Source organism: Pseudonaja textilis, chromosome 1, assembly GCF_049901715.1.
Source record: "Pseudonaja textilis isolate UNSWEBS1 chromosome 1, rPseTex1.2, whole genome shotgun sequence".
Taxonomy (NCBI): domain Eukaryota; kingdom Metazoa; phylum Chordata; class Lepidosauria; order Squamata; family Elapidae; genus Pseudonaja; species Pseudonaja textilis.
Window position 1 is genome coordinate 230,881,902 of NC_141990.1, and position 23,633 is coordinate 230,905,534.

The 23,633-nt window shown below is 39.0% G+C and overlaps 1 protein-coding gene across 4 annotated transcripts in view; it reads right to left on the reverse strand.

Annotated features, from left to right (window-relative positions):
* Window positions 1–23,633, reverse strand: part of HRAS (HRas proto-oncogene, GTPase) — a 75,418-nt gene that overhangs the window by 19,788 nt on the left and 31,997 nt on the right. For all 4 annotated transcript variants that reach the window (XM_026706653.2, XM_026706654.2, XM_087920912.1 and 1 more), the window contains exon 2: window positions 8,594–8,748. In XM_026706653.2, coding sequence (XP_026562438.1) covers window positions 8,594–8,704 — 111 coding nt within the window. In that variant the 5' untranslated portion in view covers window positions 8,705–8,748. The remainder of the gene's footprint in view (window positions 1–8,593; window positions 8,749–23,633) is intronic.

A 23,633-nucleotide genomic window follows, 5' to 3' on the forward strand; every position in this document is an offset into this window, starting at 1 on the left:
ATAAAGAATACAGTTGATATACCATAATATAGTAATATAAAATAGTTGTATAAGAACAATTTACAACAAGTATATTTTAGGATATTGTATTACACTCTTTCTCTCTTCTTTCTCTCATTTTGATATTATCCTTCCTATCATCCCTTTAGCTCTCTCCCTTCTCTATCTTCTGTAATTTTGGTGATTCAGTTAGTTTCAGATTCTATAAAAGATTGAATCAAATCTGAATAATTTAGAATATCATAAGTGGGAAAAGATATTTATATTCTATGGGAAGCTACTGAATAGAACTAATAAAAAAAGAAAAATTAAACAGTGAATGGTAAAGTGGGAAGATACTGACAATAAAGTTAGGAATATGACCAGTACTACAACAGCAAACCTGAAAGGGAAAAAAACAATGTCTGGTTCATCAATGTCTATTGCATCTCCAGCAGGCCAAAAAACAATAGAAGGAATGTTGAATACGGAAAAGATGAGCAACGCGGCCAACATGCAGACGATGCAAGCAACATTAACAGCTATTCAGGAAACCATGCTTAAAATACAGGAGACAATGGTTAATAACCATACAAATATGAAGATAGAAATGGGAGAAATGAAGGGTAAGATTCAAAATTTAGAGGAGAAGATGGGAACGATCCAACAGACACTGGAGAAGAATGAACAAAGAATAAAGAATATAGAAACTAAAGCTGAACAAACAGATAAGAGATTGGAAGGGATGGACAGGAAAATAATAGAGATCAACAGAGACTTAGAAGATTCGATTATCCATCTCGAAATGGAACGTGCAGCATTCTATTTGAGGTTCCAAAATGTAATGGAATCCAAAGATGAAGACCTGGGAGACATAATGTCCCACTTAATGGCAGAGGCATTGCAAAGGGACCAGCAGGAAATAGTGAAAGAATTAGATGAGGTCTACTGAATCCATACAAACTACACCAGACGAAACAAGCTGCCTACAGAGGTCCACATCAGGTTCGCCAGAAAAAATGTAAGAGATATTGTATATAGAATCACAAAGGACGAACCGATGGTGTATAAAGAAAAAGAGATCACAACCTTGAAACAAATTTCAAGGCGGGTAAGAGACTTGAGGAAGGACTACAAGTATTTGGTGATACTGCTGAATAAATGAAACATCTGGTTCTGATGGCTGGTCCCTGAAGGAATGCTGGTGACGTGGCAAGAAAGAAGAGTAAAAATTGATAGTATTAAAAAGGCACAAGAACTTTACGATCAGTTGATGGAAACAGAGGAAGAGGGGAGCAGTAAAGAAGAGTCAGAAAGCAAGAGTCAGGAGACCAACAAAAAGATCAGCAACAGGGAATACAGGAAACAGACCAAGAAGACAGAGGCAAAGAAAAAAGAGAATACCCAAGGAGAGAAGAACAAGACCCCAAAGAGAAGCAAGAACAGAAGATTTAGGTAGACTCAGAATTAACAATGGAAGAAGAGATTAAATTACTCTCAATAAACATCAACGGATTAAACTCCCAGATCTAGAGGAAACAAATATTAACAAAACTAACTAAACAAAAGGTTGATATTATATGCCTACAGGAGGTACATATCCAAAAACAGCATAAAAAATATCTAGAATATCCCAAGTTGGGTGTATTATTTACAGCATTGGCAGATCAAAAGAAAAGGGGGGTAGCAATTCACGTAAAAAAAAGGGATAAATGCAAAAAAAAATCTATGCAGATGAACAAGGCAGAATTTTAATGATACAAATTAATTTACATAAAAAACAATTACTATTAGTGGGGATATATACCCCTAGTGATAACCAGAAGAAGGTTTATAAGGGACTGTATGCTAGAATAATTAGTGTAGGTGAAGAAAATATTTGCTTGATAGGGGACTTTAATGCCATTGTTGATGTTAAAAAAGACTACATTAGTATGGAAGGGACTAGGAAGAAAAAAAAGAGAGAATTTTACTAAAAAAATTTTTTTGATTTAATACATGAGACCAATTTGGAAGATATATGGAGGAAGAGGAATCCAAATGAGAAGAAATATATGTTTTATTCTAGTCCACAAAAATCATGATCCAGAATCGATATGGTATGGGTTAATGGGGCAATCGAGAAAGACATTAGTGAAGTAGAGATAATGCCTAATATATGGGCTGACCATAGCCCAGTTAAAATTATATGGAAAGGACATAGTAAAAGGAAAAGGAGATGGACATTAAATTCACAAATAACAAAGGAAAAAGAATATATCTCAAGAATGAAAAATGAGTTAGAAACATTCTTTAAGGTTAATTTAAAGTAATATACATTTTATCACATGTAGTGGATGTGCCCCGAGGCCAGGACATACTGGATCCAAATTAAAAATTGGTTAAAAGAGATTACTGGCTATCAGAATGAGCTCAGAGCGGAATCCTTCCTATTAGGAATTATTAAAGAAACACTACCAAAAGAAGTAAAAAACCTACTGTTACATATTATAACAGCCACTAGAATAGCCTTTGCGCAGGTATGGAAAACACCAAATACCCCTAATGAAGAACTAATAATACACAAAGTAACAGAAAGTGCTGAGATGAATATGCTAACAATGAAATTGAAAGAAAAAGATGACTCTGAATTCTTTACAATTTGGAACAATTGGTATAAATGGCTTAAAAACAGAACCAAGAAGGGAGACAAAAATGTTAATTGAAACAACCCTTAAGAAAGTAAAATAAAATTTTGTAAACTATATAAAGATATAAGAATAGTAATTATAGCTAAAGATCTTATTTAATAGTAGATAAATGCAGTATAATGTATTATATTTAAATCAAAATCTAGTATAGATGCCAAGAACGTTGTTGATACCATGATGTTTTACGATGTAAAAAAAAAGAAAATAAAAATTATTTAATTAAAAAAAAAGTGTACACAAGCACAGTACGTCGCAGACTGCTTGCCAGAGGGTTCACAGGCTGCAGGGCTCGAAGTAAACCTTTGCTCACAGACGCTCACCACTCTCATCGACGTGCATGGGCCAACAAGTATGCCAAGTGGACCATCGAACAGTGGGCCAAGGTCATCTTCAGTGACGAGAGCAATTTCAACTTGACTGGGAATCAATGCAATAAGTATGTCAGAAAATTTCCAGCTGAAGAATTTAGGCTGTACTGTCTGAATCTATCAGTGAAGCATCCATTGCATGTGATGATCTGGGGCTGCATCACTGCTTCTGGTATTGGTCGGATACAAATCATGCAGGGAATCATGAATTCCAAGCAGTATGTTGAAGTCCTGGAGAAGACCATACTTCCTTCAGCTCAGCAACTTGTAGGGAAGGACTTTTACTTCCAGGATGACAACGCTCCTTGTCATCAAGCCAAGTCCATCTAGCAGTGGATGAAGAAGCATGGTGTTCGACTCCTGGATTGACCAGCTCAGAGCCCGGATTTGAACTCAACTGAGAACTTGTGGGACAAGATTGGTTACGAAATAAGCAAGAAGCATCCGAAGATCAAGCAGGAGCTGATTGAATTCATTATTGCAGCCTGGCACCACATTGTCACCAGAGATCACATGCAAAGGCTTATACGGTCTATGATGAAGCAATGCACCCTGGTGATAAGCAATAAGGGCTGGCCAATTTCATATTAGTAATCATGTTTGTGGTCTTTTCAGGGCCACAAACAATAAAAATGTTAACAAAACACTAGCATCGGTCTTCGTAATTGCAACACGTATTCCACTGGGTATGCATCAGTTAATCTGTTTTCAGTCATTGTAAGCATGCAAGAAAATTCACAATTCCCATCCAAACAACACTAAATTGCAAAAGGCTTATGCTTTTCACTTAAAAACCACCAGTATTTATTTAAATATAACAATATTTGCATAGCAGTTAGCATAAAATATCATAAAATCAATGGCGTATCCAAAAAATGTCATAAACCGTAAACCGTACAGGACTTTTTCACACAGTTGTACTCAGAGGAAGATCTGGGTTTACAACAATAAGGCCCAGTTCATACACAAACAAGGAAGAGGTGATCAAGCTCTCTTGGGATGGAATTCACACAGCATGACATCGTTCCATCAGGATGCATGTTCCAACACAATATGTGTGCTATTTCCCCTTAAAAATCCCCCTTTTCCGTATTTCTGTAATGATCTGGTTTTGCAATCAAAAGGTATTACAAGGTCATAATACAATTGGTTTTCCTTGGGGCACTCTTTGAGGTGGAAGGATGAGCTACTTTTACAAACCAGAAAAATCATGTTGGGTGTTTCTCTGTAAGCATATGAATTTAACTACAAGAGAAGAAGAAGGATTCTCCGAAAAGAGGGAGTTGTGAAATTGTCAGGTTTCCACAGAGAATCTGGAAGGGAGTAAGGAACACTTTGTATACTCTACCCAAGGAACTAGTGGGGTAGAAATAGATGTAACAAATAAAAATAGAATTCTCATTAAGTGCACAAGGATAAAGGAATGGTGGCTGTAACCTGTGCATGTTGACAGAAAACTGGTCAGAAAACTCCCTCAAAACACCCTCAACCTCAAATGAAGACTAACAACAATGTTAAGGTTTCCAAAAAAAAGAAGAGGGATCTTTCTTAGTATTACTTTTCCTGCTGCAGTTACATATTATCCACCTCTTGTTCACATTCTAAATATAGCAGATCTTGCGCAGAATTATTTGTCACATGCAGCTGCATTTTGAAAAGCTACCACGCATCACAATCCTGCCTCACACACAGACAAGCTGTGCCGCAGATCTGGATGCCTGGGCCATACCATCCCAGTCTGCAAAAGGGGGCCCGACTAGTCCTTGAAAAGAAGAATTCAGTCAATAAAAAGGCAAGAGGACATCTGAGGCAACCATCACCAAGAAGGCCCACAGAGCTCTCGGGGTCCTGAGACGAATCTCTCAAAAAGTGGGAGACCTGAGGCACCAAGGCTGCCTCTCAGGCTGCAGCAACCAAAGGTAGTCTTGGAGAAAGAGAAGGAAAGACTTACATGCCATGCCTTCCCCACTTCAGCAGCCGATTTGAACCCACAAACGTCTCCCCACCACTACCTCTTCTATCACTGCAACCAAGAAGGCCCAAGAGAGAAACTCAGCAGCCTCAGTGCTGACTCGACAAAAGCAGAGGAGGAGGAGGACCTGGCCAGTTAATGGCTCTTTTGATTCTTGTGCCCTTAAGTCATTCTCTGTTTTTCTGTAGAGAAGGGCCTACTTTTTAATGGAAAAAGAGAGAGAATGGAAGCATATGAAGTACTGATATGGGGAAGCCCAAGTTCCACTTTCTGCTTTCCCCAAGATCATTGTCTCCTTTGCCTCTGCTCTTTGTTTGCCATTGTCTCATTGCGGTGAGCAATTTATTTTCCCAAGGGACTGTTGTGGAAGCTTGAAAGAAGAAGGCTGCACGCACGGCCACATGCAAACTGAAATAAAGAATAGCAGTCATCTCAAAATAAAAGCAAGGCAACTGTACTGTGTCCATGGAATGCACTTATTTCCATTTGATTTCTAATCAAAACCTATAAACTCTGCTCACATGGCACCTGATAAGCTCAAATTTGGATTCTAGTTTACCTCAGAGATCAGCCATAGCCAGCTCACATCTCAGGAAGTGAGCCATTCATGACAAGAGGGGACATGCATGAACCCTACCCTGCCAATCCCTACCCTGCCAAATCAGATCAAGAAGTACACCTGCAAAGTGCAGTTCTATTGTGAGATACGTTGCGCTTACAAACACATCTGTGTTAGAAACTATACAATCTTAAAATTTCTGAGGTCTTTACCTTAAGTTCCCCGCTCTGTCACTAACACACTTCTTCTGCTACAACCTGGCTATATTTCAGTCAAGACTCAATTATGACTCTGCTGGTTGAAGTACAGGCTTAAACAAATGAGGGGTGTGGGCAGGCAAATCTTTAGCACAATTAGTTTTGAAAGACAGGCATCAGTCTTCTTGAAATAAGGAAAGAATAGATGATCCCAGTCTGCATCCATGCTAAGCTTCAATGAAGTCCAGAAAGTGTTCAAGCGTGGAAATTTAAATTTTGATTTACCAAGAGAGAATCAACACTTGCCATCACTACTACAGTAAGCTCACACACCCTTCTTTTCAAATTCCCCCAATACCTTTATCATTTATCAGTCCCATCTCACAGGAGGGCCTTGATATTAGCTCATTTGAATGGGATTGTTGGGCAAATAAAATGGCATTTCTTACCAAGAGCATTCATACCAAGAGTTATCTGTGCTCAGACTTTAAAACTGGTATGGTAGCTTACATACTTTTGGAATGACCTATATCAGTTTTGGAGGCCAATGCTAATCTCCCCTCTTGTTTATTGCTCAAACCACTCTCAAATGGTAGTTATGCACTACTTTATTAAATGACAAGGATTGAGAAGTCTCTAAAATGGAGCTAAATTTACTACTGTGGCAAGTAGAAGTTTTTGAACCCAATTGCTTCCTTGGGTATAACCTACTTCAGCCATGAATTTTTTTTTTTATTGGATATGTATGTGTTGTGCTGTTTTAACTTCTCTGTTTGGTCTGTGACTATATTTTTAAAGACCTAAACTATGTCCTGCAAAGAAGAGTCTGGGACTGATGGTGTTCTGAGAAAGCCCCAGGGTTACCATGGTAACCCTGGAATCCTGAACCAGACAACGTTAGTATAGATTCCAGTATAATTGTCCTGAGATTCTCTAAGAATAGAGACTCTATTTCTAGTCCAACAATCTAGTCCACCAACAAGGCCCCTATTCTATTTTGTAGGGTTGGATGACTGGTGAGACAAATCTATAGGATTTCTACAGTCGGCTTTCTCCTCCTCATATATAAACACCAGAGAGCAGCACAGGAGTCCAAGTGGAAAGAAATTCGGGAAGAAGCATTTCAGATTATTGAACATACTCCATCTTAATTAACTCACTATAAATAAGGCTGGGAAATCCCTATGATAGTTTCCAACACTTCGCATTTATCCCATACCTTACTGAAATCTCATACTTCCCATTTCCTTGGTCTTACCCAGTTTGGGTGTGTATGTGTGGGAAGGAACTATATAATGTATTAGTACTGTCTTCTTTCAGCATTTTCTAAAAGAACCACAGAGGTAGGGGAAGTCAGCATGGAAACCCTAGGATTTGATGATGGTGTGGGCAGCGTGAGAAGTCTGAAACATTCAGATCCTGAAGCTCTTAGATATTGTACTTATTCCCTTTCAGCATCTTTCTCTTACTTTCTCCTTAGGGAAAAGCAATCATATAGCCATGCCAGAATATCCACACAACAGATGACTATGCCAACCCACTTTCTTTCTTCTAGAATACTGTAAGTTCTCTCATGCTGATGGCACATCAGCGCTGTCATCTCAAAAGAAGGGTAAAATTATATGTTATTGTTTTGCAAAGAGGCCCATTATTCACTGTGATGGATAAAAGAGCTGATCAAGGAAGGCTTAAGTCACTAGCAACTGTCAGTAGGTATGCGACTCTACAGTTTTCCTTAAGGCCACCCAAGTATTTACCAACTGTATACATGGATTTCACTTAAGTAAAAAGGGGTGCACTGTATAGCTTGTATACTCAATTAAGATCCACTAAATAGGCTGAAGTTACTTCTGAAAAGGCTATGTAGGATTTGGGGACCTAACTGCAATTTTATGCATACTTACTTTGAAGGAAACTCATATAAAGCACTATGATTAGCCTCTATCAGAGCGAAAGTATCAAACTAGCTGGCAACAGCTAGTTTTTGTGTTTGGACCCTAGTAAAAATCATTCAGAAGATGTACTCTTCTTGGTGAAAAATAAATGTGGCTGATTTGAAAACTACAGTTCTATTTTTAAACTATTTACATTTCCAAAAGAGAAGCCAGATGCATGCATTAATATTATATGCAGGTAGACTGCTCAGCTTTCCTGACCTATCACAGATCAGTCCTAAGGTGCAGGTATAGCTCATGATTCCTATTTTATAAAATGTATATGTGTGTGAGGCAGTGGGGGGCAGAGGGAGAGCATATATGGTGGGGGAATTTAAACATTTCATTGACAGCAGAACATTCTTCTGCAAAGTTATATAATGGAATTTCAAGACAATCCAATTTATACTTAACAGACCATGTAGATTAGTACAACATAAGACATAAATTATATAACAGAGCTGGCTTGGGTTTCCAAAGTCCATAGGACCATCTTAACCATTAACGACAAAAAAAGAAAAACATAAGGATGATAAATGATGATCCCAGCAAAATGATAGAATGTCAAAGCTAGTGTCTTTCAGAGGAGCTGGACTGCAATTCCCCATTACCCGCAACCAGCATGACTCTGAAATGGCAACTGTAATCCAAAGCATTTGGAGATAATCAGGTTGTAGAAAGTGGTCTACTGCATCTTTTACCGTGGTTTGTTTTTCTTTGGATCACCTATTATCGTGTTAGGAAAGAGAACATCAGTCCATTTCTCATTGTTCATTTACATTTTGGGTGGAAAGAATGATTAAATTCAAATTATAAGCATGGACTGTATAAACACAAACATTAAGGCTAAGAGAGAAGGAGACAACTTTGTGGAAAAAACAGCAGGTTCCTCACCTCTATGGTAGGATCATACTCATCAACAAAATGATTCTGAATCAGTTGAATGGTCAGTGCACTTTTCCCAACGCCTCCTGCTCCAACCACTACCAGTTTGTACTCTGTCATCTTCTGGGCTACCCCAGCTCAGGGTCTGCTCACGACACAAGTGCCTGGAAACAAACAAACAAACAAACAAATAAATAAAAGCACATGAAGATCATAAAGACCAGGCAAAGGGTTTCTCCCCATATCCCAAATGATTGTCAATCATGCATGCTATCTTACAAACAGAAAACAACCACCACTACTGAGAAATAACTACAGCAAAGGGACTGGAAGTCAGAGCTGTAGCTGCAGATAAGTACATCCTTAGACTCTTTTTATTATAAGACAGGGTAACCACAACATCCCGAAGCTCTAGTCTAAAGGGAAACAGAGCTCTCTGAAAAGCATTATGTAAAACAACATAAGGGAGGCAAAATGTGCACGATGTAGGGAAAGGAGCTATTCATTATTCAGGGCCAGTTAATCAGTATTTAAAACCTATGGCTACCCTGGTACAGTAAATAGAGTGCCAGGATGAGCTATGAAGTCCTCTTCCTGCACCTATGCCTTACTTAAACTTATGTGGCTGACGCAACTAAGATAAAGGATAAAAATACTTGTAAATACGCTGCAAGTGAAATCCAAATGCCTGCCCCTCTTTTCACGCTGGAGTTTATCTCCCATTTATTTCTGCTCATAAAGAATATTCTCCAATTCTAGAAACAAACGACTGAATGAATTTCCTAGACATTCTAAATGTAAAAAATAAAGGCTTTTAACAAGCAACAAATTTGTGGACTATGAACAAATTGCTTTAAACACTGTTTCTTCTCCTTTCGTATACGTGAAAAACGTGAGAGGCAATCACAGATACAGCTCTCGCAGCAATTTCCACAATCAGAGGAACTCCAAAAGCATTGTTATAATTATAGAAATTCTATAATGCATCCCGATGCCCCGCAAATTGTGCTCTCCCCCTCTCCTCTCTCCTCCCACCAGACATATATTTATTTTGTGCTGCATGCTATATGAAGGGACCTGGTATAAAGGAAAAGCTAGAAAAGAATAGTACAGATAATCCTTGAGTTATGACCACAATTGAGCCCCAAAATTATGTTGCTAAATGGAACATTTGTTAAGTAAGAATTCTGCCCCATTTTACGATTTTTCTCGCCACAGTTAAATGAATCACTACAGTTATTAAGTTAGTAACATGGCTGCTAAGTGAATCTGGCTTTCCCAGTGCTGACTTTGCTTGTCAGAAGGTTGCAAAAGCAGATGACAGGACCCCGAGACATAGCAACCGCCATAAACATGAACCAGTTACCAAGCGCCTGAATTTTGATCACATGACTGTGGGGATGCTGCAGTGGTCGTGAAAAACAGCTATAGGCCACTTTTTTCAGTGCCATTGTAACTTTGAACGGTCACTTAATGAACTGTTGTAAGTCAAGGATTAACTGCAGTCTGCAATTTAAAGCATAATAAAGAGTAGCTACAGAACTATATCCAGGGGTATTAATGTCAAACACTCTTAGGAAAGCCTGAAAATATCATCAGCCAGGTGTTTTCTGTTTTCCCTTTTTACTTTCTTGATATACACTACACCCAGTAGGACTTCAGGATATTGTTTTATACCTGAATAAGCATTTAAGAACGGTTACATATGTCAATGGAGAGCTCACAATTTGCTCAAATTACAAATCCAAAGAGTTGCAGAACCAGTATGCATGCTTCTTGAAATAGCCTTGCTCCCACACAGCCCTATTTTTCACCTAAATTGCAGCTGTAGGTATAAGGGTGTGCTGTCCATTTATGCTTTAACCTGTCCTGCACAATACTGGCTCTGAGAATTGAAGATCTTCAAGAATAGAAGACTGACTCTAAAAAAGGCCTGGGTATAAATCATATTGTGTCAGGCTTTGTTTAAAAATAACACGTTTATTGTTTGGTTTATCTGTTCCTTTCACCTTTCTTTGCTGTCATAACTCCCAGTTTCTAAATCATAATTAGAATGGGAATGTTAAATTTCCCAATTGACATTTTCATGACTAAAAAAATCTTGCCAGAACAAGTTAATGTAATCTGCCCAATTGCAATTTTAATAATAATAATAGCAGTAATGACGATAATACATTTTCCTTAAAACCAAATATACAAGTGTTTTAGATGACATAAATAAAACTACAGAAGAAAATCTGCTCTGAATTAACCTAATGATGATAATGATGTTATCCATTCAGTCATGTCCGACTCTTGGTGATTCTATGGGCCACATCTTCTGATCTGCACTACTCCTTTGAGTTTTTTTATGCTCTGGTTGGGCTTTGATGGTGTCCAGCTATCGTGTTCTTTCATGGTTTGGTTTCCTTTTACCATTAACTTTTCCAAATATAACTGCTTTCTCCAGAGAATTTCCCCACATAACATGGCCAAAGTAAGTGAGACAACTTAATAACAACACTTGATAATATTCAATTATTAATCAATACTTTGCTTTTTGTTTAATAAATATATTCATTTATTAGCTTTTAAAATTATTAATACTTAGCAATACTCTTTCATTTTGAGTATGTACAGATCAAATCAGAGACAATTAGCACAGAATTTTATTTTATTTATATAGGACTCAGTCTTCTACACCACCATAGTTACTTGCATTTTATTACTGCAAAAAATAAAAAATGGAGACAGAGCCAAAATATTGCCTGTATCCACAGCAATCTTTTCATGAAAAGGTCCCATTTGAACAGAGTATAGGAAACTAGTTTGCTTTTCTAAGATTCTTTTGGATAACAAAGGAAATAAATTATAGAGAGGGACTTAATTCATTCTGAAAAGAGGACCATTATTTCCCAATTACTCCCATTACATCCATAGCTTATTACAAAAGGAACAGAAATGAGTAAGAATGACTAGATTCAGAAGCAAGTAATCCATCTGTTAACACAAGTTGACCCTATAATCAACCCACAATGCTCAAAATGAATCTGGAAAGGACCAATCCAAACCAGTCATATATCTGTTCTTATCAGTTCTTCCAAAGTGTGAATTAACACTCCAAATAACAGCATAGCAGAAGCATCTGAGCAAACATTTTAACAAACTTAATTTGTTAAATAAAGTTGGAAAGTTGTTTTTCTATGACATATCCACTACAGGTCCTTATTTATTCTCTACAGATCTAATAAATAGTTATGCAAGTGAGATTCTATAATTTTCTCCTGTGGTTCTCTTCTTGGAGGAGCTAAATCTGTCTTCCACTACCTGGAAAAAACTGCACAGAGAGGAATCCCAGAAAGATGGATAATACTGCAGATGAGTTGGTAACCAAGCAATTGATGGTTGGAGAAGAGATGTTAAATTTTCAGTAACTAAGGCAATTCACATTGCAGCTGTCTCTTAGCAGTTTACTGAAACAAAGTAAAATAAACTTTTAAAGAGGTAATCAGAAAGAGCTATTTTCCCATCATTAGGCGTGTTTCACACACATAATAAACTGGTTCTTTGGACCACAGCATAACTACATTCCATGGTACAATTAGAAGTTCATTCATGTACGAAGTATTATTTTCCACCCACTTGGTCCACCGTGAGATCCCTTAGAAACACAAGGCGATCCCCCTTAAAGACAATTATGAGAAACAAAAAGTACTTTATTATGGAATGAATTAAGTGTGTTAATTCAGGGGTCCCCAACCACTGGTCCCTGGACCGGTACCGGTCTGTGGAACAATTTCTACCGGGCCACCGGTTTGCCGGGCACCGCCATCTTGTTTTGATGAAAAAGTGCTTCCGGTGAGCTTTTCCGGGTAAAAAGCGGCGTTTGAGTGCTGAAAGAATCCTTGCGCCTTAGTTTCATCGAAGTGGGGGGCGGCTTTGAACAAAACTAAAGCGCGAGGGTTCTTTCAGCACGCATGGCAAGGCGAGCCGAGCGACCGTCCCGAAGCCATTGTGAAGCCCATCGACACAGGTACAAAGGAGGAGTTGAAGGTGGCGGGGAGAAGCGGGGGACGGCTGGCTGGCCGGTCGCTCAGCTCGACTTGCCATGCGTGCTGATGCCGGTACCGGGCTGCAGATGATTTTGTGATGCCAGTACCGGGCCGCGGCACAAAAAAGGTTGGGGACCACTGTGTTAAATGATACCACCTTTTGCTTTGGGTCTTATAAATATCAGCACACAATCTTGGAGGCAAACTCATGTCATAAGATAAATTAAACAGCTTTTAGTAGTGCTGAAAGATAAAAATCCATGTGGAGGCCCCTCCCCTTTTGGCCAGGTTGCAGAACAGCTACCTCTGATCTGCAGGCAAGCAGATCAGAATAAAGATACAACCAAACTGCTTAAATTTTCTCTGACCACATTGACACTTGGGCTCCAACAGATTAAGTGTGCCTCCTCAGCACCAAACAGAATCCACCCAAGATAAGGGAAATAGCTACACCCTGATGTTAGACCCCCTCACAAAAATCCAAATACAGGCAAAGATCTGCATAAGATCAACACAACCCACACGGCAAGAAACTATTTTCCTCCCCAGATTTCACACACCTACAGGCAGGAATGCCTTTATTTATGCATCTAACAAAGTCTATTACTTCACATTTAAAGTCCATTTAATTTTGTAGCCTATCTTCAACTGCTGTTCTCTATGATAAGCAGGGGGTTGCACTAGAAGACCTCCAAGGTCCCTTCCAACTCTATCATTCTGCAATTCTGTAAGCCATTGAATAAATCTTCCTTTTCAAGCAGTTGCCTTGTATGTTTATTAGTGACCCGGCTTGAATTCTAACCCAGAATCTTTTCTTCTAACAATTGGCAACCACTAAGATTCCTGATCAACAAGAGACTAATTTGGCCCGTGTGAAACTTCCTCCAACCAGCATCTGACCATATTGTCTGGAGGATGCTGCCCCGAGTTCTGCCTGCCATGGCACATAGTAAAGGGAGTTTTTGATTTGAGTCAAGTAGCTTGAATTAGATGACCCAGTTGGTGACTATCTCGCAAATTTGTGTTTGTGTGCCCAGTGATTGAGTGTGTGTTGCTGCCCAGAATCTACATACCACATCATCTTCAGCTGCACCCCATCTCCTATGAGCTTGTGTTGAGCCATGATTGGGAGACTTCGGAAAACAAGGTAGATTGACAGAGTTCTGTAGGCCCCAGAAGGTTTAAAAGGCTGATTGAGTGGGCTTCTGTCTGGTCAATTGCTAGCCTAGTCCCTGCCAAGCCAAACTAGAAAAAGGAGTGTCCAGACTCCGTTAGGGAGTCGTCCCAGAGTGTGAGGCACTTTAAAACTAACCGGTGGATAGGAGTGCTTGTACTCTTCCAAAAAGAATCCTCCCAGGTGCATGGCACCTGAAAACTGACCATTGGATAAAAAATGTATGTCAGCCCTTTTTCATCCTGTCTTACTTTCAGGCACCATGTCCTACACTTTCACTCGTGCAAAGAATTGAATGAAACCATGAGACATTGAGCATCGAACAATACTATCAACGATACTATCAATACAATCATTGGAAGCAGGGAGAACTTAGCAATAGGATAACTGCATTATTTCAGCAGTTTGGAGGCAGTTGCATAAGCATCTTAATGCTAATAAGAGTTTCTTTGGAACTGAGAATTAACTAGAAATCAAGTTTTGGTCACGCAATTACTTTCCATTTTAAAAAAGGCGATGAAGTGGCATTTCTTTCCTTGTGAAAGCAGACAGCTTCAAAAGAGAATACAAGAAAAGAAGGCGGAAGAGTCTTCAGAGGGATTTAATTCACAAGAATGCATATGCCCTGAAATTTCTCTCTTTGTGTTCCTATGCCTCCCGAGATAGAGAGATTCAATTCCTGGAGCTAATCTGATTTCACTCACAGTAACTTAATCCCTTAAAATGAGATAACAACAACAGAGAAAGGGAACTATTGGCTCTATTCAACATGAAAAGCCATCGGTATCACTTGAGCATGGCCACGGCTTGGCTCCCAGTGCTTCAGAGCAGCTTCTCAGCAGTTGATCAACCACTTCATAGCAGGGCCTCCCAAGAAGAGTGGCAGCTTGTCACCACCCCAGAGAGGCTAAATAACCTCCCACACAGCTCAGCCCCTCCTACCAATTATCCTGAAGATACAACAAAAACATTAGGAGAAAGGTGGGAAGGGGGCTAGCATAGCAACTGCAGGTCAGCTGCATTTCTAAGAAGCAACTCAGGAAGTATGAGACCAAGTCAGTTGAAAAGGAGACATTACTACTCCACAGACAGTCACACTCTAATTTCTACAGCTGGCCTCAGCAGCGTCAGAATGAGAAAAAGCCCTCCTTTTAGGGTACGCATGTAATATCAAGAAGACATTGTGTAAAAAGGGCTTCCATCAAATGATAGCAGTTTGACCACTACATCACCCATCCTCTGCAAATGCTACCGCTAAGTATAACAGTTGGCTGTTAACCTTTTCAAACAACAATTGGATAAACTGCTTGGTGTCACAACACAACCATAATGTTTTCTGAGTAAGAAAATATCTTGCATTAATTAAATCATTAATTAGGGTGCAAGAAAAGGAGCCCAGGAGGAATTAATTCAGTTTGGTCTAGTGCAGGGATGTCAAACTGGATTTCTTTGAGCATTGTAATTTTTCATGGGCCAGTGGGCGGGGGAGTGGGGGAGGGGAGATGGGACAGACACCTCCTGCAGCACCCTGCTGGCCAAAACGGGAGTGCGGGGCCCCACGTATGGACCCTTCTGGCCTATTTTTGGCCTGAACGGCCTCTGCAGCATTTTGCCAGCCAAAAGAGGGTGCGGGGAGGCCAGGCAGTCCCCCCACCACCGCGGCCTGTTTTGGATGGCAGAGGCACTATAGGCCAGTCCTTTGGTATTTCCAGGTTGGTCCCGCAGGCCAGATTTAAGCACCCGCAGTCCGCATCCTGCCTGCAGGCCTTGAGTTTGACACCCCTGATCTAGTGGGTTGAGGCATCAGGATAGAAAGCAGGAGACTGTGAATTCTAGTCCTGCTTTAGCCATGAAAGCCATGCCAGGTCACTTTGGGTCAATTGCTCTATCTCAGTACCATCTACCTCAGAGGGTTGTTGTGAAGGGGAAAATAGGAGGAGGAAGGTGTGTTGCGATATATTAACCACCTTATTTATAAAAATACTAAAGGCAGAATATAAATAAAAAATAAATAGGCTTATTTCTTAGAAAGGGGAACTATTTAAATCATTTTCTCCAAATAACAACATTCAAATGCATTGGAATTACAATTCCTAGCAAGAATGACTAATATCTGCATCTTTTGGGATTTATAGTCTAAAACATCTGGAAGAAACCAGGTTGAAAAAGTTCACCTTTGTCTTCGCAGGAGGACTTTTAAAAAGCCAAAGTCTCATAAACTTTGGGATGCCCCTTAGCTCTTTTCTTCCCTCTGGCTTGGCTAAAGACTCTAGAATTAAATACACTGGAGTAAAAAGTCTATAAACGACACAAATATTCCCCAGTTCAGTGCACCTTCAAAGATGCTACCTCTCTTCTTGTGGTGTATTGACAAAGACTCGGGTTAATTAACCAGGCAATCCATTAAGCAGAATCTGATATCTTTGGACTTAGAAGGTGAACTTAGATTTTCACATTCTATAAATAGACAGACACTATTATTTACCCTTCCAGCTCCAGGGCTGTATTTGTTTACATGCTGATCCATTCTTCCCATAGCCAGCAGAACATCTGTACCTCAATTTGGCTCCAGAAGTACTGCGTAAAGCCAGACAGCACACTCAGAATGGAAATCAATCAGGGAACTTTACTCTGCTCAATTCTGTGAGTCAGCACCATATACATATACACACACACGTGCACACACACACACACAATCTAACTGGAGTCAGAAAAATAATTCCTGTATATTTCCAAATGCTCTAGGAAGACATTGTATAATTTTAGTTCAATTACCCTTGGAAAAAAAATTCATTATACTCTATAGATATTATGAACTACAATAGAATAAAATTCATGCAGTTTTATGACATATGTTACCGTGTTTCTCACAAAATAAGGCCGGGCCTTTTTTTTTTTTTTTTTTAAGCCCTGAAAAAACGGCTAGGATGACTTTTCGGGGGTGAATTAATTCCCCCCCGCCACGCACCAGCGCCGTCTCCAGCAACAGCATCTGAGTTGCTCCCGCTTTTCCCCTGTCCCCTTAACAACAGGAAAAAAAAGATTTTGAGCTACCTAGGAGCGCCGCGCGCTCTGTTTTGGTTTAATCCTGAGCGGCTGGGTGGGCATGAGAAGAGCTGAGTGAGCGTCTCTGCTGCTGCTACCCTTGGTGCTCCAGCTTCAGGCTCTGCAAGTTTGCAAAAGTCCCGGTGTGCAGCCCGTTCCTGCATTCCAAGCGCCCAGGCCGAGCTGCAGCTGTCCCTCTCTCGCCAGCGCCGTCTCCAAAAACAGCAGCAGCAGGAATCGTGGAAGTTACAGACGCGGCTCCCCCACCCAAGAAGCGGCTGAAACGCTTTCACGGTTCCTGCTGCTGCTGCCACTGTTGTTGGAGATGGCGTTGGCGAGAGAGCTGCAGCTCGGCCTAGGTGCTTGGAATGCAGGAACGGGCTGCGAATCGGGACTTTTGCAAACTTGCAGAGTCCGAGGCTGGAGCACCAAGGGTAGCAGCAGCAGAGACGCTCGCTCGGCTCTTCTCACGCCCACCCAGCCACTCAGGATTAAACCAAAACGCAGTGCGCGGCACTCCCAGGTACCTCAAAATGTTTTTTTTTTCCTGTTGTTACGGGGACGGGGGGCAAGCGGGAGCAACTCAGATGTTGTTGGAGACGGAGCTGGCGAGAGAGGCACCAGCACCGGTGGGAACCGTGGAAGCTACTGAGGCCTGAGAAGCAGCTGAAACACTGCCGGACATCCACGCTGATGCCGCCTGCCTGCTGACCCAGGTAAGGGAGGGGTAAGGGAACTCCCTGTGCTCCACCATGATTGGCTGTTAGGAGCGGCTGATGGTGAGGCATAACTGCCCGCGGGGCACTCCAAATGGCAAGTTACCCCCCTGCCTCCCCCCCAATTTCACATGTTTTAAACTAGGCCTAAATTTGGGGGGAGGGGCTTAATTTCATTTTATGCCTAGAAAACGTGCTGGGTCTTCCTATTGCGGGGGGGCGTATTGTTGGAGAAACATGGTATGTCACACTTTTAAGATGCCATGAAATCCTTTGTTGGTTCTGCTACAACGTATTTATAAAGCTATGCTACTTTTATTAAAAAACAGGGTAAATAATTATGAAACATAGAAACATAAAGCAGCATAAGGTTGGAAGAGGCTATTTAGGTTATGTTCAATTGCTGTTCAGTTTGGGATTCAGGAGTCCAAATTAAGCAAGCAGGAGAGATATTTCTACTGATGTGAAAACTATACATAGTACAGATATATCTGTGTATCTCAGATCAAACATTGCATTGAACAATATGTAAGATATTCAAACAAGGTATGTGCACTACTGCATTAGCTATTATATATCTTGAATGCAGATAGGAAGTTCCCGTGACTCTGCTCAAATACTACGTTCTTCCTGGAAAGTCTAACATTACGCATGTTCTGTTCTTCATTTCCAACAGAGCTTGCTAAAAAATAGTCTTTTTTTTTAATTTAGAGTCCCAGATTTTAGAACATTCATGTAAAGTAGAATAACTCTGAATCAAGTCATTTCGGCTGTCAGGTGAAGACACACGTTTGCCCAGGGATTTAGATGTTCTACTCTATTATATTTTAATCTAAATTTTAAGGCTGTGCATATTCTGATCCCTTTATATTATTCCTTTTGCTTTTCCATTTATCTGTTCGCTTCAGTTTTAAAATCTATTTTGTAAGTGACTGAGACTGTCCTTCCAAATAAATAGAATGGCATGAACAACTTAAAAATATTAACCCAGTAAATAAAATAGATTTTATTTGAGTCCTAAGCAGACACTCCACAACCATATTTAGTTGAGGTGCTTTCATCCAGCATTGAATTGCTATAATAGATTTATAATCAGCCTCTTTAACTCATTGTCCTCTATCATCGTTGACTAAGGTATTTTCTACTATATATATATATATTTTAACCTTAAAAGATCCCCTTATACACAAATTCATTTGTTAACCAGACTGATGTAATCCCTTTCTGCAAGAATGCTATTTTCAATAATGCACAAGATTACGACGTCACTCAGAAGAGAGATATCACTCAAATATATGCTGCTAAACTAGAATTTGGAAGAGAGGCCAAATTCAACAACAGATCATCATAAATTTCCATGTTGCCTCCCAGGGTTACCTCATGGTATGATGGGAATCCAATAAATTTTACAAACAAACAAACGTTAGTAGTCTTTCATTTTGTCAATCTATTACTTTGTGGCCACTTATCTTTAAAAGAAAACCCTCAATAGGTGGAAACATTGGGCTACCTACCCATTGGGCTACACTGGGCCTGATTAACACAACAGAACTCCAGTCCAATGGGCTATCTATGGAAAAAAATGGCAAGACACTTCTGTTCAGTAACCAAGGGCAAAGATGCCTTTAACTTTTTTTTTCTCACATTCATTTTTATGTTCAATTCCAACATTCAGAACTTTTGAAAGAACAGAACTAAGAAAGCGTTTTGAGAGTGAAGAGGCTTGAGTGGAGGGCGAAAGAATGTGAATGAAAAAAATAATAGGGAAAAGAAGGAACAAAGGAAATTACATTGGTAAAAGAAAACATAGCATCCAGAAAAGAGAGACCATCTAGGAAAGATCTCTATACTGTTTTTCATATTCCCCAGTGACCTCTGTTTCTTTCTGGTCGTTCTCTCTTTGAACAGAATCTTCAGAAGTAGACTTGTTGGGTGAACTGGATGGCTGCAATTCCTTACTGGTATTGTCTGTGGCATGGCTGGAGTCTATTTTGACAGATTTTGTAAATCTGCTTTCACAGAAAACTTAAGTAAATCCCCTTAGCAATTAAGTAGATATTCTGCCATGAAGAGTCTCAGGTTCATCCCTAGGCATGTCCAACTGTTAGAATGAAGTGCAGCATGGTAAAAGATTTTGAAGGTAGTGTTTCCAGGGTCAGAGTTCCTAGAATTTATTAACCCAACTGCATTTTACCCAAAGATCCCTCCTCTTAATACATCTTCTCTCTCTAAAATAAAGTGAGGGATGAAGTAATATGAAAACAGTTGGGGAACTGCCTATGCATGTTACCTGGATTCTAAAATTCTGTCTACCAGGAAGGATGACCAAATGATGAAACCTCATCTATAAACAGTAATGTCCACAATGTTCCATACACAATCCATGAAGTATATAGGCATTTCAGTGGTCCATGCTCAAAAATGTAAAAATATTTTTGTTTGGTAAACAGAATGAAACAGGGCACTTTTATTCAGGATACATACCATAAGACAATTAAACTGGGCAGAAATGATCCAGGGAGAGGGACCACAAAAAGGAGGGAGAGGGGAATCAAGTTATCGGATTTTCTTAGTGATGGTTGCTGAGGGAATGGGAATTGCTGGCAAGAAGGGGAGCCAAAGGATCAGAGAGATATCTACCCGGAGAGCCAGTTTCCTGAGATCACTGGAGTAGGAAACAGAGGGCCAGGGCAATATATACAATGATGGTTGTTATGTATATGTAAATAACGTCGCTGGGTTGACAATATATAAGCTACAAATATATTTGTCTGTAGCTTTAAGGAAAAATACTGTAATGTATTATGCTTTGTTCTGGTTGGTTAATTATGCTACAAGTTGCCATAAGAGGGAGCTATAGATCATGGTTTAATTTCTCTTTCTCACTGATGATCTCTCTTGATACTGATACTGTCTGACTACGGACCGATACTGACTAAACCTGTTTATTTTGATATTCTGTTGATATCGAAGGTTATTTGTTGTATTATGGTTTGATATTTGTTTGCTGTAAAAGACATGGAACCGGTAAGAAGACTTTATAACTAGATGTAAGAAGACTTTATAACTGGATATTTCTCGACTGTTAAAAATTGGTATGACGTGGACTGTTTATTGGACTGTGCTATTTCTTCAAGTAAACATTAATACAACTTGTTCAACTCTGTGTGGCTGTATATTTCTTCATAACTGTTCTCATAAACCATTTTCTGTGTGCATATCCTTTTTATACAAAGGTTACTCTGCACATATCCTAACAATGGTGAATAGAATCAGGGGAAGGAGAAATTCTGGGAAGACTGAAGAGTTAGCTATGTCATAATGGGATATCAGCGGTGGTTGAAGAGAGCAACAGGAGACAGAAAGGAACAGAATGTGTTGAAATGCCGAAGAGATGGGCATACAGACCATGTGGAGGTAAGTGATATGCACCAGCCTTATTTTACCCAAAGTTGTATATCATTGTGGGAGCTCTTCAGATTTTAATAGCAACCAAAATGTTCAAAGTTTGCCTTTTGTTGAACAGCAATCAATCCAAAATGGCTTTGTAGAACTTCAGGAGCATGATCATTCGTTGTAGGGTTGAAACAAAATATATTTACCATTTTATGAATATTCCTATTCAGGAACATCAAGAAATTCTGCAGAGGTCAGTAAGTAATATGAAACTAGACAGCCCCAAGACCAGTCTAACTGTAGATCAGTTTTAAATATTCTGAAAGGAGATTAAGAGAGTGGTTTTGAGAATCTTCTGTAAGCAACAATTCTCCCCACCAAAAAGATTTTCAAGTAACATGGGATAGCTACAGGAAAGCATAAACAAAGGTGCTTGGATAATTTAAGAATTACTGTAGACTAACTATATAAAATCTTTTTGAATTTTTTTTAGCAATCAGGAGATAAACTTTATGACTAGATGTATCTATTTCACCATTGTGGTTTTATAAATGAAGTAAGAGATTCTCCATTAAATGTAATTAAATGTTTATTTCACTTTTCAGATCACAAAGAATGACTAAATAAGCGTTCCCAAATAGCATGAATATATTTTGTATGTCTAATGCAAGACTGCATTTAATCTATGCAAATACATAATTAGTTATTGAGACATCAAGAGTGATGCTGTATGAATTTGCATTTTATATATTAGGGGTTGGATCTACTCTTTTGTAGCATGAAACTCTGCTATGTAACATGCTTGTGGATAAAAGACAACTTTAATTTATATTATTTCTGTGCCCTTAAAAATCTCCAGAGAATAATACCATTGAAAGTGATGGAGATGGGATGGGGTAAGGAATACAATGCCAGAGAGAGGGTGAAACACTACTGTACCAAGTCAGGTTTGCATTCACAATGAAATTTTTGTGTAGGCTTGGAATCAAGCTTATAGTTTTACAATGACTATCTTTAAATACAATGTGGGTGCATATAACTTGTAGGAACATGCATAATAAGTAGGTTTTAAAAGGAATAAAATAACTCAGAATTAATTGTAGCTCTTGAGTCATAATGGAAAACAATATAGGAAGAAAAGAAAGACAGCACACTTATTAAAATGAACCCCACCCCCATTCCAATTTTTGTTCAAAATAAACACATTAAAACCTAAAGCACAGTAAAACCATTTCAATAAAACTTTTTAACATGCAAAAACCCATGCACCTTTGATACAATTTGCTCCCACTTAATGTATAGTGATTCTACCTGAAGTTCCTTTCACAAGAATAGTTTTATAACTTCCAAACAATAAAAATCTCAGAAAAAGTGTATGTCCATTAACCCTGGTTTCTGAATTAAAACTAAATACACATGGCACTCCTCAATCATCCAAAAACAGAATACTAAAAAAAGGCACACCTATAAAGAAGTTCAGCCCCCACATCTCAGTCATTACTCTGAAGTTGGAAGAACAATTCCAAAACAATGGAGTCTTAATGAGCAATGCAACCATATTCAGTGCCAAAATGTGAGGTTGGCTGGCCTACTCTAGTAGAATTTCATGCAAGTAAGCAGCAAGAAACCTTCCTAAAGTAATTGGGCTGGAAAATACTTTTAATAGTTTAATTATTTATTTATAAACATACATAAAAGCAGTTTGCTGAAGCAGATTCCAAAAATTATTAGGTTAAATCTTTTTGCTTTCATCTGGAATCCACAATTCAACAAGAAAGTCCAAGATCACAGAAAATTCAGGTGACTGCTTCCCTCTGTTCAATCTTGGCTAATCCATGAGAAATACATAGTTCCATGAGTAATCCTGAACTAGGAATTTAAATATTGCTACACACCACTGCAATGGTTTGAAAGCATTGCAGATCTGCCCCTACAGGAACTGTTAGCCCTGACAGAGATAGATTTTAAAATGAGCTTAGATAATCCTTAAAGTCTGCCTAGGTTATATGATTACCTAAAGACCAAATTAAAACAGATGCTGCCCACATTCCACAAAGTTAAGATTACATACTATCTTAGATGCACGGATTCATATGTGTGTGTATGCCCTCACTTATACCCGCATTCCAAGCAGGGAAGAGGACAAAGAGAGCCGCTAGGGAAGATTATAAGCATACTATATTGAGAAATAGTGTTTCCTTGTTTGCTTACTTCTTCATCACTCAGAAACAGCAGAACTGAAATTTATATAATTATACGCTCTGCTTACTATATTGTCAATACATGATTTGGAATAAAATAGAGCATTTATTCATGGATGTTTAACGTTTTACTCATTCCAACTGCGTATTTGTTGAGCTGCCTTATCTCAAAATAGGAAATCTTGAAGCTTATAAACTATATGATTCAATATTAACATTTATTACCAATATTCACTTTTTTTTAACAATTTGGCATTCTGTTTAGAAAAACAGATTTCAGAAAAGCTCTGGATTGTTGGAATTTCAACTATATATCCTAAAGCAGATATAATAGGGGCAATTGAAGTTAAAAGGTTAAGAAAATTATATTTGCATATAAACATAGGCATTAGATAATTTGATAATTAGATAATTTTTAATAGTGATGCCATAGAAACAGTAACCAAAAATACTGCAGGTAAGGTGTTAAACCAGCCTTTGATAATG